This window comes from Pteropus medius, unplaced genomic scaffold, assembly GCF_902729225.1.
Source record: "Pteropus medius unplaced genomic scaffold, Ma_sr-lr_union100, whole genome shotgun sequence".
NCBI classification, from domain to species: domain Eukaryota; kingdom Metazoa; phylum Chordata; class Mammalia; order Chiroptera; family Pteropodidae; genus Pteropus; species Pteropus medius.
This window is the reverse complement of record NW_024345601.1, coordinates 1,856,965-1,871,169: the sequence shown is the minus strand read 5'-3', so window position 1 is coordinate 1,871,169 and position 14,205 is coordinate 1,856,965. Positions and strand designations below refer to the sequence as shown.

Below are 14,205 nucleotides of genomic sequence, written 5' to 3'. Positions count from 1 at the left end.
AGCTGCATAAGTAGGTCTTGCAGTAACATCCTCTCGTTTTACATATGAGGAGCCCTAGGCTTCAAGAGGGTGACTTGCACATGGCTGGTTACACAGTTGACCAGCGGGAGAGGGGATTTGAGCTTAGGCAGCCTGATTTAAGAATCCCTGCTGAAGGATTCTACAGGTGTTTGTCCACGAGGATGTCTGCACAAACAAACGTCTGCTTTGCAAACAACTTGTTGGCAACTTTCCCTTCCACCAACCTGTAATGTGACCTACAACACTAACCATATCCTTAGGGTCACCACGGATTCTTAAGTAAGTGGTTGTTCTGTCAGGGCTCAGTTACTTAGTATTTGAGGTTTTGTCTTTTTTGTGGTGCTGGAGGAAAAAAATGCTTAGCACAGTGCCTGGCACTCCGCAAATCTTGGGAAGAAGGGAGAGAGAGGTGGCGGGAGGAAAAGAGAGAATTCGCTTTGTAAAATTAATGCAGTTTACCAAATACAAAAAAAAAAATGATCACGTAAATTGCTCCCGCCCAGCCCCAATACTGTGGGGGGCAGGACTTCTGACTTGACCCTCAGAGAAGGGCCGCGGAGGAGGCTTAGGGTCTCTCCGTTGAGAATTGGGAGGAGTTAAGAGTAAAGAAGACGCCTTTCTCTAGGCAGAAGCCGCCCGCCTCACCACGGGTGCAGCGTCGGCCCGCCCCCTCCGAGGCATCCGGCTCCCGCTTCCACCACGCCCCGCCTCCTTCCTGCCCCTCCACGGCGCCCCACCTCCGTCCCGCCCCCTGAAGGTCTCTGCCCCGCCCCCTGCGTGGCGCCAGGGCGCCGTGGTTACCCGCGGTGCATGGTGGGGCCGTCGCCTCGGACAACCTGGTCTCACGGCAGCCGCGAGGTGGTCCTGATCCATCCAGCGTGGTGGCGGCGGCGGCTACAGCGGCTGCGGCGGCATGCGCCGGGCCTCCGCACTGTCCGCGCCCCTGGCGAGCCCTGACTACTACGAGAGGCTGGGCCGCCTCCAGCATGGGCTGCGGGACAGGTACGGCCTATCCGAGCGGGGTCGGAGAATCGGCCTTCGCCGATGGTCAGCTGGTGCCCTACTCCCTACTCCTTCCCACCTCCCAGCCCGTGGTTCCGCTGGGCCTGGGTCTGTCCGCCACGACCCCCGATCCCCCAAGCTCCCAGTGGGGCCTGAAGGACAAAGTTTACGGGGTGTATTGGAGATCTCCCGCTGGAAGATACGGCCGTGTCACCGAATTTGCCCAGATATGAGAGTTCTCCTGCCTGTCATTTTCAGTCAAGACTTGTGAATTTCTCTAGTCCCCATCTACACGTCTCCTCCCCAGTTTCTCTTCAAATCGCCATCCCACCCAGAGAGCTGCACTGCAGGAATGATGAAAGGTCTAAGAACGCGCGCGTGCGTGCGTGTATGAAGCATATATCCTATTTAAATACAAGAGAATTTAGGGCCAGATTTCCAGCGAAAGAATGAATTTCCAGCGAGAGAAGTTCAGCTTCCACAAGGTTCCTATTATCTTGATTAATAACTTGATTAAGCCATGAAAGATGAGAAGCACTGAAAACAACTAGATCTAAGAGTATGTAAAAAGAAAATTTTAAAATAATCTACTATAAATAACCACATAAAAGATAAGTTATTGGAACTATTATTTAGTTACTAAATTAATTGAAATTAGATATTAATTGACAAAAAAGGAAATAGTTTTTTGAATCTCTTGATAAAACATTTAATGAGTGTTAAAAGCTACAAAATCAGTGAAGAGGAGAGCCGTGTGTGACAATTTTAAAATGACAATTATATGTAAGGTAAAGGCAGACATAAGTGGTTTTTAAAGGAATTATAGTCATGCTAGCTTTAATTTTTGTCACGTATTCATAGAACATCTACGATAGGCCTTCTTTGTCCTAACCATATTTCACCTCTTAATCTTTTTTACATCCTATTTTCTTTCTGACATATTTTCTTCACCCACCCCAATGACCTCCTCACCCCCAACTTTTAGAAAATTGCTTCCTGCAGTTCACTCTCTGCACCAACTATTGAGCAACCCATTCCCTACATGTGACCTCCACGTTCTTAAAGCAGTCTAGATAATGGCCTAAGTGACTCATTTTCTGCCTAGACTGAGAATTCCAGGAGGAGTGGAACCTAGCTGAATCTTTTGCCAGAGTACTTGACATGGAGAAGGCTTGATAAATGTTTGTTGAATGAATGGAAGAAATCTCAGAGTCAACCAGGCAGTGTCCAAGAGTTATGAATGTCTTGTATAGAACCTAGTAGCCACACATTGCCACTAAATAATGACCATTTTCCAGTCAACCAGGAAAAGTGGACGGTGTGATATTTCAAAGATGGTATTAAGTATTTGCACATACCTGATAAAGAGACAAGACATTGCTCTGTACATCATCAGTACACTTAAAGTGCTTTTTGACTCTGTTTTGTTAGAAGAGTAACTTAGTTACTCCCTGGCCTTAGTTATTTTTATCTATTAGCCCAAGTTCTAATTTCAAAATGTTATTGCTTCAAATGGCATTCTTTTTGAACTAAGTTGTGAGTTATCAGTTTTTGCTTCCTGTGCTAGAATACCTGACTATTTATAGTCCTTATGGAATAATTGTGTATTATTGCTCACTTTATATTTCACACTTAATGTTTTAACTATTAAGCAAGGTAAGGCTGTTGAAATTATATAAGGAATTTGAGTCAAATTCTATAGCCTATTCATGGTTCTGCATTTAGAGGTTTGTTTTATTTTGAAGTCGGTAAAAATTTGTTGCTGCATATGTTCATTTTTCATTTTAAAATTCTATAACTAACTAATGCATAATTAGTAAGTACAGAGGCAAATAACTTTGGGTACAAAAAAAACTAAGTAGAAATGTGGAAACTTGGGTTCTAGTCTATGAACAGTTATGTGACCTCGAGCAGGTCATTCAGCTTCTTTGAACCTTGGTTCTTCGTCAGAAATGAGAGCCTTGACTAACATGCAAAGTAAGGCTACAGATTTTTTATTTCCTCTCCAAGAGTAATGAGAATCAGAGTAAAAAAGTTGAAAGATGTAGTTTTGCAGAGAAAAATATATATATATATCATTGTTTCTTATTTAAGTGTTTGGATGTAACTCCCCTCCCCTTTTTTTTTTAACCAATCCTAGTGACCACTAGGACCATTGTCTTCTAAAACTCAAGAGTAATTTTAAAGGCTGCAACCCTCAAAAATCACAGCTGCTTTATCAGTCCATAAATTTCCTGTTAAGTGGGAGAGAAAAAAAACTTGCCCTTTCTTGGCCCTCTTTGTGGTGGGTCATTGCAGTGTTAGCTGGTGTAATAACTGGGCCTTTCCATTGTAACTGGTATATTTCTAGCCCAAATTGTGTTAGTTGTAGTCACACATAGATGTAATTTTATGTCCTGAATTTTCTCCTTTTTGTATATAATATTTTCCATGCATTGTGGTAAGTCAATCATTGAATATGAAAGAGCCTGGTGAAGTGACTTGTTACAGTGTGTTCAGTGCTGCAAGCATGGTGGAACATATAAGTGGAATTGACTCTTACAATTATATAAAAACATTCCTTTAAAAGGCCCATTAGCCAGACCGTTTTTTTCAATGCCAATATTGATTCAGGGTGAGATATAATAGTTTATAAATTTACACTGAGATATTAGTTCAGTAAAGCTAAAGGTGGTATTGAAACAAAAACATAATAACAAGTGGCTTAAAAGGAGAAAACTAAACCATATGGCTTTGCTTTAAGGACTGCCTAGCTATGTAAAACTTAAAAGATCTGGAGGTGGGGATGCAGGTGACCGAAACCATGGACTGTGGGTATGTGTCCCAGGACTAGGTGTTTCAAAGATTCTGAAACAGATTTAATAAGTAAGAATTGCAAGAAGATCCTCCTAATAAGCCTTTCTCTGGCTTTTTATTGGGATAAACACATTGTTTTAAATCTTAAATTTAAAATATATATGAAAGATAGCTTTTAGAGATACTGCAGCATGGATGAAGAGGTTAGGAAATGGGCCTGGGATGAAGAGTTAATGAAATTAGAATCATTTTGCCTGGAATAAAAGGCCAAGAGGCACTTGATTATGGTTTTTCAGTGTATGAAGTGCCACAACACAGAAGAAGTATGACCAGCAGATGTCTATCTACTGAAGATAGAGTAGAAACAAGGAAGTTTAACATACATTATTAAAAAGAACTTGGGAGCTGATGGATTCCCAGACTGGTTCTTTTTTTTTTTTACTGGAAGTCATAGGTGAATTTTAAAAATTATTTTGAAATAAATTCAAGTTTACAGAAAACTTCCAATTATAGGACACCTCTAATATTCTCTTCATTGTGTTTTCTGAACCATTTGAGAACTGCAGCTATAATGCCCCATAATTTCTAAAAACTTTAGTGTGTATTTTCAAAAAACAAGGATGCTCTCTTACATCAGGGGTCCCCAACCCCTGGGCAACAGACCAGTATGGTCTGTGGACTGTTAGGAACTAGGCTGGCTGCACAGCAGTAGATGAGCAGCGGGCCAAGAGCAAGGCTTCATCTGTATTTGCAGCCACTCTCCAGTGCTAGCATCACCGCCTCAGCTCTACCTCAGATCATCAGGCATTAGATTTTCATAGGAGGACCGGTCCCTGGTGCCAAAAAGGTTGGGGACCACTGTCTTATATGATTACCATATAATCCTCCAGTCAGAGAATCAACATTGACATATAGACCCTGATCAAATTTCACCAACTGTCTATTTCACCAACTGTCCTAACACTGTCTTTTTCCTTTTCTGGTCCAAGATTCCATGTATAAACCCATGTTGCATATGGTTGCCATATCTCTGCAGTCTCTCCCAGTCTGGAACTCTTCTTCAGTCTTTCTCTATCTTTCATGTTCCTGGCAGTTTCACAGAGTACAACTTTCATTCCAGAGGGTGATCCTCAAATTGAGTCCATCTGATGTTTCCTCATGACCAGACTCTGGTCATACTTTCTTAGCAGAAATACCACAGAAGTGTGAAGCATGACATCAGGGGCATAGGATCATAGATATATTTAAGGGTCTTTTTGTCCTTGTAATTTAATGACAAATTGCTCACACTGTTCAGTCATTCATTTTTCATGAACTAAATATCCTATTAATCACTGAACTTTAGAAGGAGAAAAAGTGACTAATAAAATTTTCCAACATGGAAGCAATTATATCATATTTCCTTCTCTTCTAAATTCAGTCTTATTAATGAGAGAGTAATGATCTGTGAGAAGTGATTAGATTTAAAAATTGTGTTTCTATAATTTTTCTCTTTAATTTTTTTCCCTTTCTTAACATAGTCATATCCCAGCTAAGGAATAGATTGTATTCATGAAGCAAAGATTTGGTGTTTGGATTTTGTACCCCATTTTCCCATTAAAAGAATTTTGGTTAAATAGTGGGTTTCCATTCCAGATTATGGTAGACAGAGAAATTTACTTAACCTATTCGTAGCTATAGGTTAAGAAATTTACTTAACCTATTTTTTTTTTTTTTAAGGGAAAAAATATCTGAAGGAAAACAAACTAATAATTAAGAACGAACAAATGGAATGTGGGCTTAGCCCCTTTCCCTCAGGACACTCACCTGAGCTTACCTTCTGTTGGAATCCTTGTCTTTGATTTACAGTTTTGTTTTGTTTTGTTTTGTTTTAGCAATTTGCTCTCAAACATGTGATTTCTTTGGCCTTTAGTTATTTTTAACTTAGGCTAGCAATGTGACTTCAGTTGAATGGGATTGAAGCTGGTATTTTGGTGGTGGTCAAACAGAGCCCTCTGTGGTTAAACCTCCCAAGGGCTCTTTTGAGGACTGGGATGGCTTTCCATTCAGCAATTTTATCCCTCAAACCCTTGAATTGGCTACTGCTGCCTCCTCGACTACCCAGTTTCCCCCATCTCTTTTCCAGGCTACGTGTGCAGGGTAATCTTTCCCCTAGCTTACTTCCAGCTCTCACCTGAACATCACAGACTCTTTACTGGTAGTAGCCCCAGGGAATAGCAGTGACAAATAGTGACAAACCATGGCGATGTTACAAAGTTATAAAAGAAATTCCCCCAAATTTGAAGTGATAGTATTAGGGGAACTTGTCTTCATTAAATATGAGTGAGGCCAGGTCTACTTTTCAGAGACCTTTCCAAACTCAGCCATTTGGCTCTGCCCAGGCTTGTTTGGTTGGGAGCTGAGCAAGCCACCAGTCTTCAATCCAAAGTGGATTTGTAGAAGCATCATGTCTAGTCCTGGTGGAGCCCCTACTGCTCAAGTGCCACCATTTCTGGCCATGTTGTATTTTATATATTTATATTATTTATTGTCTGTTTTCACGGTAGAAAGTGAGATGCTTGAGGACAGGGGTCCTGGTTGCCTTGTTCACCATGTTAGTCTCTAGGCCTAGAACAGTGTCTAGCTCATCATGGCACTCAAGAAATACTTGCTAAATGAATGAACTGGTTCGCAGCCTTTTCTTACTGCTTTTTTTTCTTTTCATTTATTTTGAGAATCTTGTTCTTTTTCCTTCATATTGGTATCCTCTTTGCTTTTAGACATCTCTGGTGACTGCCAAGTGTCTTAAGTTTCAAACACAGCTAGCATTTTCTGCTTCTTTGGGAGACCAGAGAAGCATTCTCACAAAGCTGTGATTTCAAAGGAGATCATATTCTAAATCCAACTGCTTATTACTTACCAATGTAATTATTCATAAAATAATTTCTTTCTGTACTACAGTGAAAAGAAGAGATTGGACCTGGAAAAGAAACTTTATGAATATAATCAGTCTGATATGTGCAGGTAAGATATGACAGTGGTAACAGTTTTAAAAACAATTTGCATATGTAAATCTATAAAAATTTAACCCAAATATATGTTGTAAATACCAAAAGTTGCAGTACTTTTACCATTCTCTTATTTCTAATGTGTAATAGTTTCAAGCAAACATTTCAATATAATATGACTATCAAATGTAAGAATAAATTTGGTTAAAATTAGTATAAGATAAAAATTATTTAATTATTTGGTATTGGTTATTTCAGGAATCTATTTTGCTTAAATATCTTAAGAATAAGATACATTATAGACTTTGTTATCTTTAGGTCATAATTTAAACACATTAAGCCTATGTAAGGCATAATTACTATAGTTGACCTTTCAACAAACTGTTGTAGGCAGGGTTATGTGGTGTCTCATTTGTTCAGGGATATATGACTATGACCGTTAAAATTATGAACAGTAGATAATATACATGTTATCCTTTTTTAGGTTACTTATTGTAATATTAGGAGCAAAATTCTAATGTTTTTAATTCTATTTTATGGAAACTGAACTTCATCCTTAAGCCAAAGGTATGGTGTTAGTGTTATTATTATTTATATGAAAAATTTCTGACTATGATAGTACTAAGTTTGTGAATTACCCATGAGTGAAAAATGAAAACACCTTATTCAGAAGCCAAGAGTACTTTAAAACCAAATTACCCATCAGGTCCATTTATTTACTCATCTTCAAAGTTATTTTTTGGTTTTAAGATTTAGTGTACTTCCAAAAGTACCAGTCAGAGAGGAAAGCCATGTATCTCTAGTAGCTCTAGAAGAGACAAGCAGAGCCAGTGAAGTGATGGAAGAATTGTAGTGTTATGGATGCCATGGCTTCAGAAGTGGACCCAAGTCTTTGAGGATTCATGGCAGTTGCCATTTTTCTAACCCACAGCTAACAGGGCAGAAGACGGAATATGGACTTTTCCTTCAACCTAGTCTTGGACAATTTTCTGGCATAATGGTGGTGAGAGAGGAATGAGAACCTTTACCAAGCTATCAGTTTTCTAAGTTTGTTTTCCTCTCTCAGTCTCTTATTGTTTCCTGTTAGGTAGACAGTATGATTTGCTAAAAAATATGCTTTTTAAAACTTCCTGTAGGATAAAATCCAAACTGGTAACATGGCTGCCTCAACCTGGTTCCCCCAGAAGACAGAGTCTGAGACAAGGGTTTGTATGTAGTTGGTAGTTTTTTAGTTTTGTTTTCTTGTAGGTGGTAGTTTACTTTGGGAAGTAGTCACATAAAACTGGAGAGCAGGGCTGGGAAGAATGAAGGAGGAAGAATGCTGTGGGTACCTGGGACTCAGTTCCTCTTGACGTTCAGAGGAGCAGTGCAGACTACCTCTCTGCTCCTCACAAGTGTCTATTCAAGGGAAGGAAGAGGGGGCTGTTTACCTATTGGTTCCTGATCCCTATTGGTCAGAGCCATCCCAGGAGGTGTTAATTCCTTCTCATACCCAGGCCTTTGATGTTGCAAATTCAAAAAAGCAGCCCTGCAAAAGCAAGATGCCAGGCACAGCTGAGGCAGGTGCTACTAGGTTGCTGCTGCTGTGGCTGGTAGAAGAAAAGCTGGGCCAGGAGGTTGTAAGGAAAGCATGAAAAGTATCCAGACATGCTTTTATCTGTTTCTGTTTAATTTTCATCATCACCATCTTTTGCCAGCCTCCCCCTAAAATTTTACTTAGACTGAAACTTCAGTTCCTGCAGCATGACAAGATCTTTTGTAGCATAATGTAAGCAGGTAGGTCATGTTGCCAAGTGTCTCAATTCAATCCAAGCCGCATCAGCTCTTAGCCATGTGACCTTGGGACAATCACTTCAGCATTCTGTGTCTCCATTTCTTCACCTGTAAAATGGGCATAATGATAATTATGAGAATTTAATAGAGTCTTAAAGCAGTGTCTGACTCCGTAAGAGTCAATAATTTATTACTTTTGTCAATATCACTGTTATTCTTATCACCTTTCAGTTTTCCAACATGCTACTTCCTCTGCCTGAATGTTTTCCCCTCAACTTTCACTTTTGCTTTCCCCAGTTTGGGATTAATTCTTACCAAACCTTCATGTCTCAGCTGAAAAATAATTTCTGCTGGGAAGTCTTCCTTGTCCTCTTCAGCTAGGTCAGGTTGCCCAGTCTGTCAGAGTCCCTTGCAGTTTCCCTTATAGCATTCATCACACTGTATTGTACTTATCTCATTTTTTTGTTTTCCCTGTTGACCCTAGCTAAATGATTTCTTACTCGGAACATTGAATATATGAATGATTGCATGGATGAGTGGATGACTTACTTATGTGGTCAGCTTTGAAGGTTAATGTAGGGGCAGGAATGAAACTAGACTTTGGATGGAGAAGGCATGGTTCCTATTGTATGTACTCCACATGGACACTGGCTGCCACCAGCAGCTTCACCGAGTACCTGCATGCGAAAGACAGTATATTAGGTTCCACCTCGTTACTGTTGCTTATGTTGAAAATGGCAGACATGGGCAGCTATAAAACCAGTCTTAAGTTTTTTGTTCATAAGTAAAAATTGGTACTGTTGAATTGTACACCTGAAACTTACTGGATTTCGTTAACCAATGCCACCATAAAAAAAAAAAAAATGGGACAGCTAACTAAGATCCAAGCACAGAATTATTAGCGTGATAAAGAAATTTTTGAAAATTATTGGCTTAGGAGTAGAGGTTTAAATTCTGTCGGAGATTAATTTTTAACATCAGCATCTTTGAAAATCTGTTTTTGAGGGCGGACATTTTTGTGGTTTTCAACTTATTTTTGCTTGGTAAAAGACCATTGAATACTTTATTGAACAACAATGGAAATGCTACATACCAGGTACTGTTTTATAACTTACATACTTGTGAAGAAGAAAGAGCTAGAATTAACAGTGTTGGTTCTGTGAGGAGAGTAGGATGCATGTGCATCTTAAGCCACCCATTGTGTCTTTTGATATTATAGTCTGGGTGAGTCTTTAAAGATTCTTTCATAATTTGAATAGAGCTAGAATCTATACATTATTATAAAATATTTAAATAATATAGTGTTGCAATTTCTAACAGAATTTTTAAATTATATCTAAATTAGAGCTTTTTTATTTTAAATTTCAAATTTTCTTAATGTTTATGGATTGTGGATTTATAGTTTGATTCTGTTTCCATAAGAGCAGGTTACTACTCATTTAAAAGAATGCTAATGGCTATTCATCTGAACATGGCCACATAGATACAGCTCTTGGAATCACATTTAATTTTGAGAAAGAAATTCATATAAATCTTTACTGTGTGATTGTTATAATGTGGTCTTGTATACATTTCTCAGGAGAGTTATGCTTAGCTGTGATACCTCAGTGATGTTGCATTAATTTCTTCTCTCTAAAAATGCATATGCATTCTATCTTTTAGATTTTAGTGTTTGGGTAAAATATCTTAGACTACATTGTCTCACTAATAATTTTGTTAAAGAAAATTCTCCTTAGATTGTTAAAGTTGCAACTCCATTGTTTAAAAATCTGCTTTTATTTTTCTAGAGTTAAGCTGAAGTATGTAAAACTAAAGAAATACCTAAAAGAAATATGTGAATCGGAAAAGAAGGCTCATGCGCGAAATCAAGAATATTTAAAGCAGTTTGAGCATGTCCAAGCTCATGTTGGACACTTTACCACAAATGGAGAGAAGCTTAAAGAACGGAAGGTGACATCTTATTTTTTACTATGGGTTTTTTGGGGTCTATTTTTGCTTAAATTAGAAATAATGAACAGTATGTTTCAGATCAGTGGCAGTCACATATTCAGTTGTTTATCTATGAGATTGTCAGTTTTCTTTATGAATTACCACGTGGCCACATTTTGATCAGAGGACTTGAAATTGCCTTTTCTCAGATTCTTACTTTAGTTGAGGAATTAATAGAATATCTATACTTTGTTATGCTACATTAATTGTTAACTTAAAACAGGCATGTCACTAGCCACTGCCTGGCACATGGTAGTTTTTGGCCTCATGGATGAATCTGAACAGCATTAGAGTTCCCTCTAGAGACTGCTTCCTTTCATTGGTTCTTTTTCTGTGATCTGGAGTCCTCTGTTCTGGTCAGGCAGTGTGTTGAGGGAAGACTGAGGGCGATAGAACTGGCCCCGAGGAGTTCACCTTCATTCTCCTCATCCGTGTGCCTCAGAGCAACTGCTCTCAGCAACCCTCTCTGATTCTGGCACCCCATTCCCTTAAGGTGCTTGGCAACCTTCTGCTCTACAAATTATTCCAAGCATGGAGGGCTAGGCCTTTTTTCTTACCATTTGTGCTAGTCAGGGTTTGTTGCTCAAATTAAACCAACTGAATACTGGTTTCAGGAGAAGTGGCTTTAGTACTTTTCTTTCTTTATTTTTCCTCTAGCAGTTTTCTCCTCATGCTTTTATTGTAAAAATTTTAAGTACACAGAAAAATTAAAAGGATTATTCTAACAAACATTCATGCTGTGTTCTGAATGTTTGTATTCCCCCCTAAATTCATCTGTTGAAATCCTAACACCCCAAAATGATGATATTAGTAGGTAGGGCCTTTGAGAGGTACTTAAGTTATAAATGAGATTAGTGCCTTATAAAAGAGGCTCCAGAGAGCCCCTTAGCCCCTTCCACTATGTGAGGACACAATGAGAAGCCCATAGCTCTGAACCAGAAAGAGGGCCCTCACCAGAAGGTGACTGTGCTGGTACCTTGATCTTGGACTTCCCAGCCTCCAGAACTGTGAGCAATACTTTTCTGTTGTTTGCAAGCCACCAGTCAGCGGTATTCTGTTATAGTAGTCCAAATGGACTACGACAGCTCACGTACTCTACCTAGATACAGTAGTTATAAAAATTTTGCCATATTTGCTTCACTCATATGTGTGTGTGTGTGTGTGTGTGTGTGTGTATTTTTGAAAGTATGCTGCGGACACCATCACACTTCTCCCCTAAATACTTGGATGTGGATCTCTTAAGAACAAGGACAGTTTCCTACATAATTGTAATACCATTACCACACCTAAGAAAATTAATAATGATTCTATAATATCACTTAATATCCAGCTGATAATTAAATGTTCCCAGTTACCCACAAAAATCTCTTTATTTTTTCAGACTAGGAGCCAACAATACATTTGGTTAGTGTCTTTTTTGGTATCTTAATTTAGTCTCCCACCACTTTTGTGTGTATGTGTGTGACACTGGCTTTTTGAAGAAGGCAGACTTGTAGAATGATTCACATTCTGAATTTAACTGGTTATTTCTTTGAGGTATCTTTTAACTTGTACATGTGTGTTACATGCTGTTGAGTTGGTTCCAACTCCTGTTGACCCTATGAATGAGTCATATCTATAGTGTCCTGTTCTCAACTGCTATGCTCAGCTCCGGTAGACTCAATCCATCTCATATTTGCTGTTCTTCTTTTCCTGCTGCCTTCTATTTTTCCCAGCATTATTGTCTTTACAAAAGAATCATAGCTTCTCATGATGTAACTTAATTTGTATAGCATCCCCTATATTTCCTGTAAACTGGAAATTTAGTCTAGACCAGCACTGTCCAATAGAACTCTATAGTCATGGAAATGTTCTCTGTCTAAACTGATGCTGTCCAATACAGTAGCCGCTAGCCATACATGGCTATTGAGTACTTAAAATGTGACACTTAGGACTGAATTTTTAATTAATTAATTTAAATTAATTAAATTTAATTAAGGCTTTAAATTCACAAAGCAATTATTATTATCAACATTGTAAACCTCTTCTTTTCAAAGATTTCACAGAGAAAATAATAGAGATGGACTAAGTAGGGAAGTTTGCCTTCCCAGTAGAATGAAAGAAATAATAGAAGTTTTCCTTTTATTTTCATATTAATGAAAATTGCCTAATTATTGATTTCTTGTTATAACCAAATGTGAGAGGGAGAAATTTGAAGAGAAGAATTATCCTTTGTAAATCTTTTTATATTGAGATCATCTGTTGTATATAATAAGATATATAAAAAATAAATTTATATAGTGAATTACTAAAGAATATCAGTATAAAGGATCATCTTAAAAATGATAAATTATATTTATAGGAATAAGTAAAGCTTATGAATATATAAACATGGTTCAAAAAATATGTAGGTGTTACTTTTTCATTTTTGGATAAGGAATGCCTTTTAAAAAATCTGATGGCATCAAAGAGCATGTAGCTACAGTTGGGAGAGATGTGAGTTTCATGGAGAACTGTACCTTGGCAGCTACCCTAAGTCTGCATGCTTTATGTGTGCCCATGAAACCAGGCAGTGACACCACTTACCTCAGCAAGCTGTGCAGTAGGCAGCGTTTCGGGGTAGAGGATGTTTGTCTCTGGTGTCTTCTCATTTCTTTCTGCCTCTTCTTTTTGTGGCACTGTTCAGTGCAAGCCTTAGGTATGCCAAAACTCATCTTCTCTTAATCCTGCCCTACACTGGTATCAGATCTTTACCTCCTTTACTGACTTACCTCATGGAAGTCTTAGGAGAAAGGTGTTCTGATTGAGCATGTTCATAGTGTATCACCCACACACTCCAACATGCCAGGGATATTTCCTATTGAATAGTATATAGTTAATGTAAATGAACTTCTAATCAGTAAGATTCCAGAAAGTGAATTTTCTCCTTCTTTCTAAGACTGGGCCACCTTTTACTATAATGTTAAAAATTATTTTAGTGTATTAAAAGCTAAAAAAAAAAAAAGCCTTTCAACTGATTTTGTGAATTATACTACTTTATTTAGGGGCCTATAATAATTTTCAGGGCCTTTTAAGGATATTGATCTGTCATATATATTTGAAAATAAAGTGTTGTGACTGTATTGCCACTTGTCATATGGATAAAGAAGCTGAATAAATGTAGTTCAGGAATGTAAATATTAATAATGCTGTGAAGACTGTGTTCTTCTCTCCCTCTTTCTGCCTCCTTACTCCCTGCATCAGCAGCTTTTATAAACGAGTCCCAGTTGGTTCCTAGAGCAGTTTTCCTTGGGTACTCTTTGCCCTTGTCTCAGGTTGGGTTCTGACCCTGAGACAGGGGTTCAAATATAAATCATTTTTTTGCTTAATTTGAAAAGTGGGAGGAATGTTAGTAGGCAAGTGGGGATGTGAGACAGGGCAGCGCAAGTAACTTTATTAAGTATATTATTAAGCCAACTACTGAAGTTGGCACCTGAAGATTAATCTAATCTCACAGGGAAACTGGCAAATGGTTCAGAGCATTCAGGATATGCATAAAGTGACCTCTGAGCTTCATTAATTAAGGACTGATGGGGAGGGGTACAGGTGTTGGGGGAATTAACCAAGTGCTCCTGTGGGCAGAGCGCGCCCCAGGTTCTGAGGAGCCTTAGGCACAGAG

At 38.5% G+C, this 14,205-nt stretch overlaps 1 protein-coding gene across 2 annotated transcripts in view; it reads left to right on the top strand.

The window, feature by feature from the left end:
- The first annotated feature begins 802 nt into the window (after positions 1–802).
- KIZ (kizuna centrosomal protein) overlaps positions 803–14,205 on the top strand; it is a 107,916-nt gene continuing 94,513 nt past the window's right edge. For both annotated transcript variants that reach the window (XM_039874351.1, XM_039874352.1), the window contains exons 1-3: positions 803–1,023; positions 6,760–6,822; positions 10,367–10,529. In XM_039874351.1, the coding sequence (XP_039730285.1) occupies positions 935–1,023; positions 6,760–6,822; positions 10,367–10,529 (315 nt within the window). In that variant the 5' untranslated portion in view covers positions 803–934. The remainder of the gene's footprint in view (positions 1,024–6,759; positions 6,823–10,366; positions 10,530–14,205) is intronic.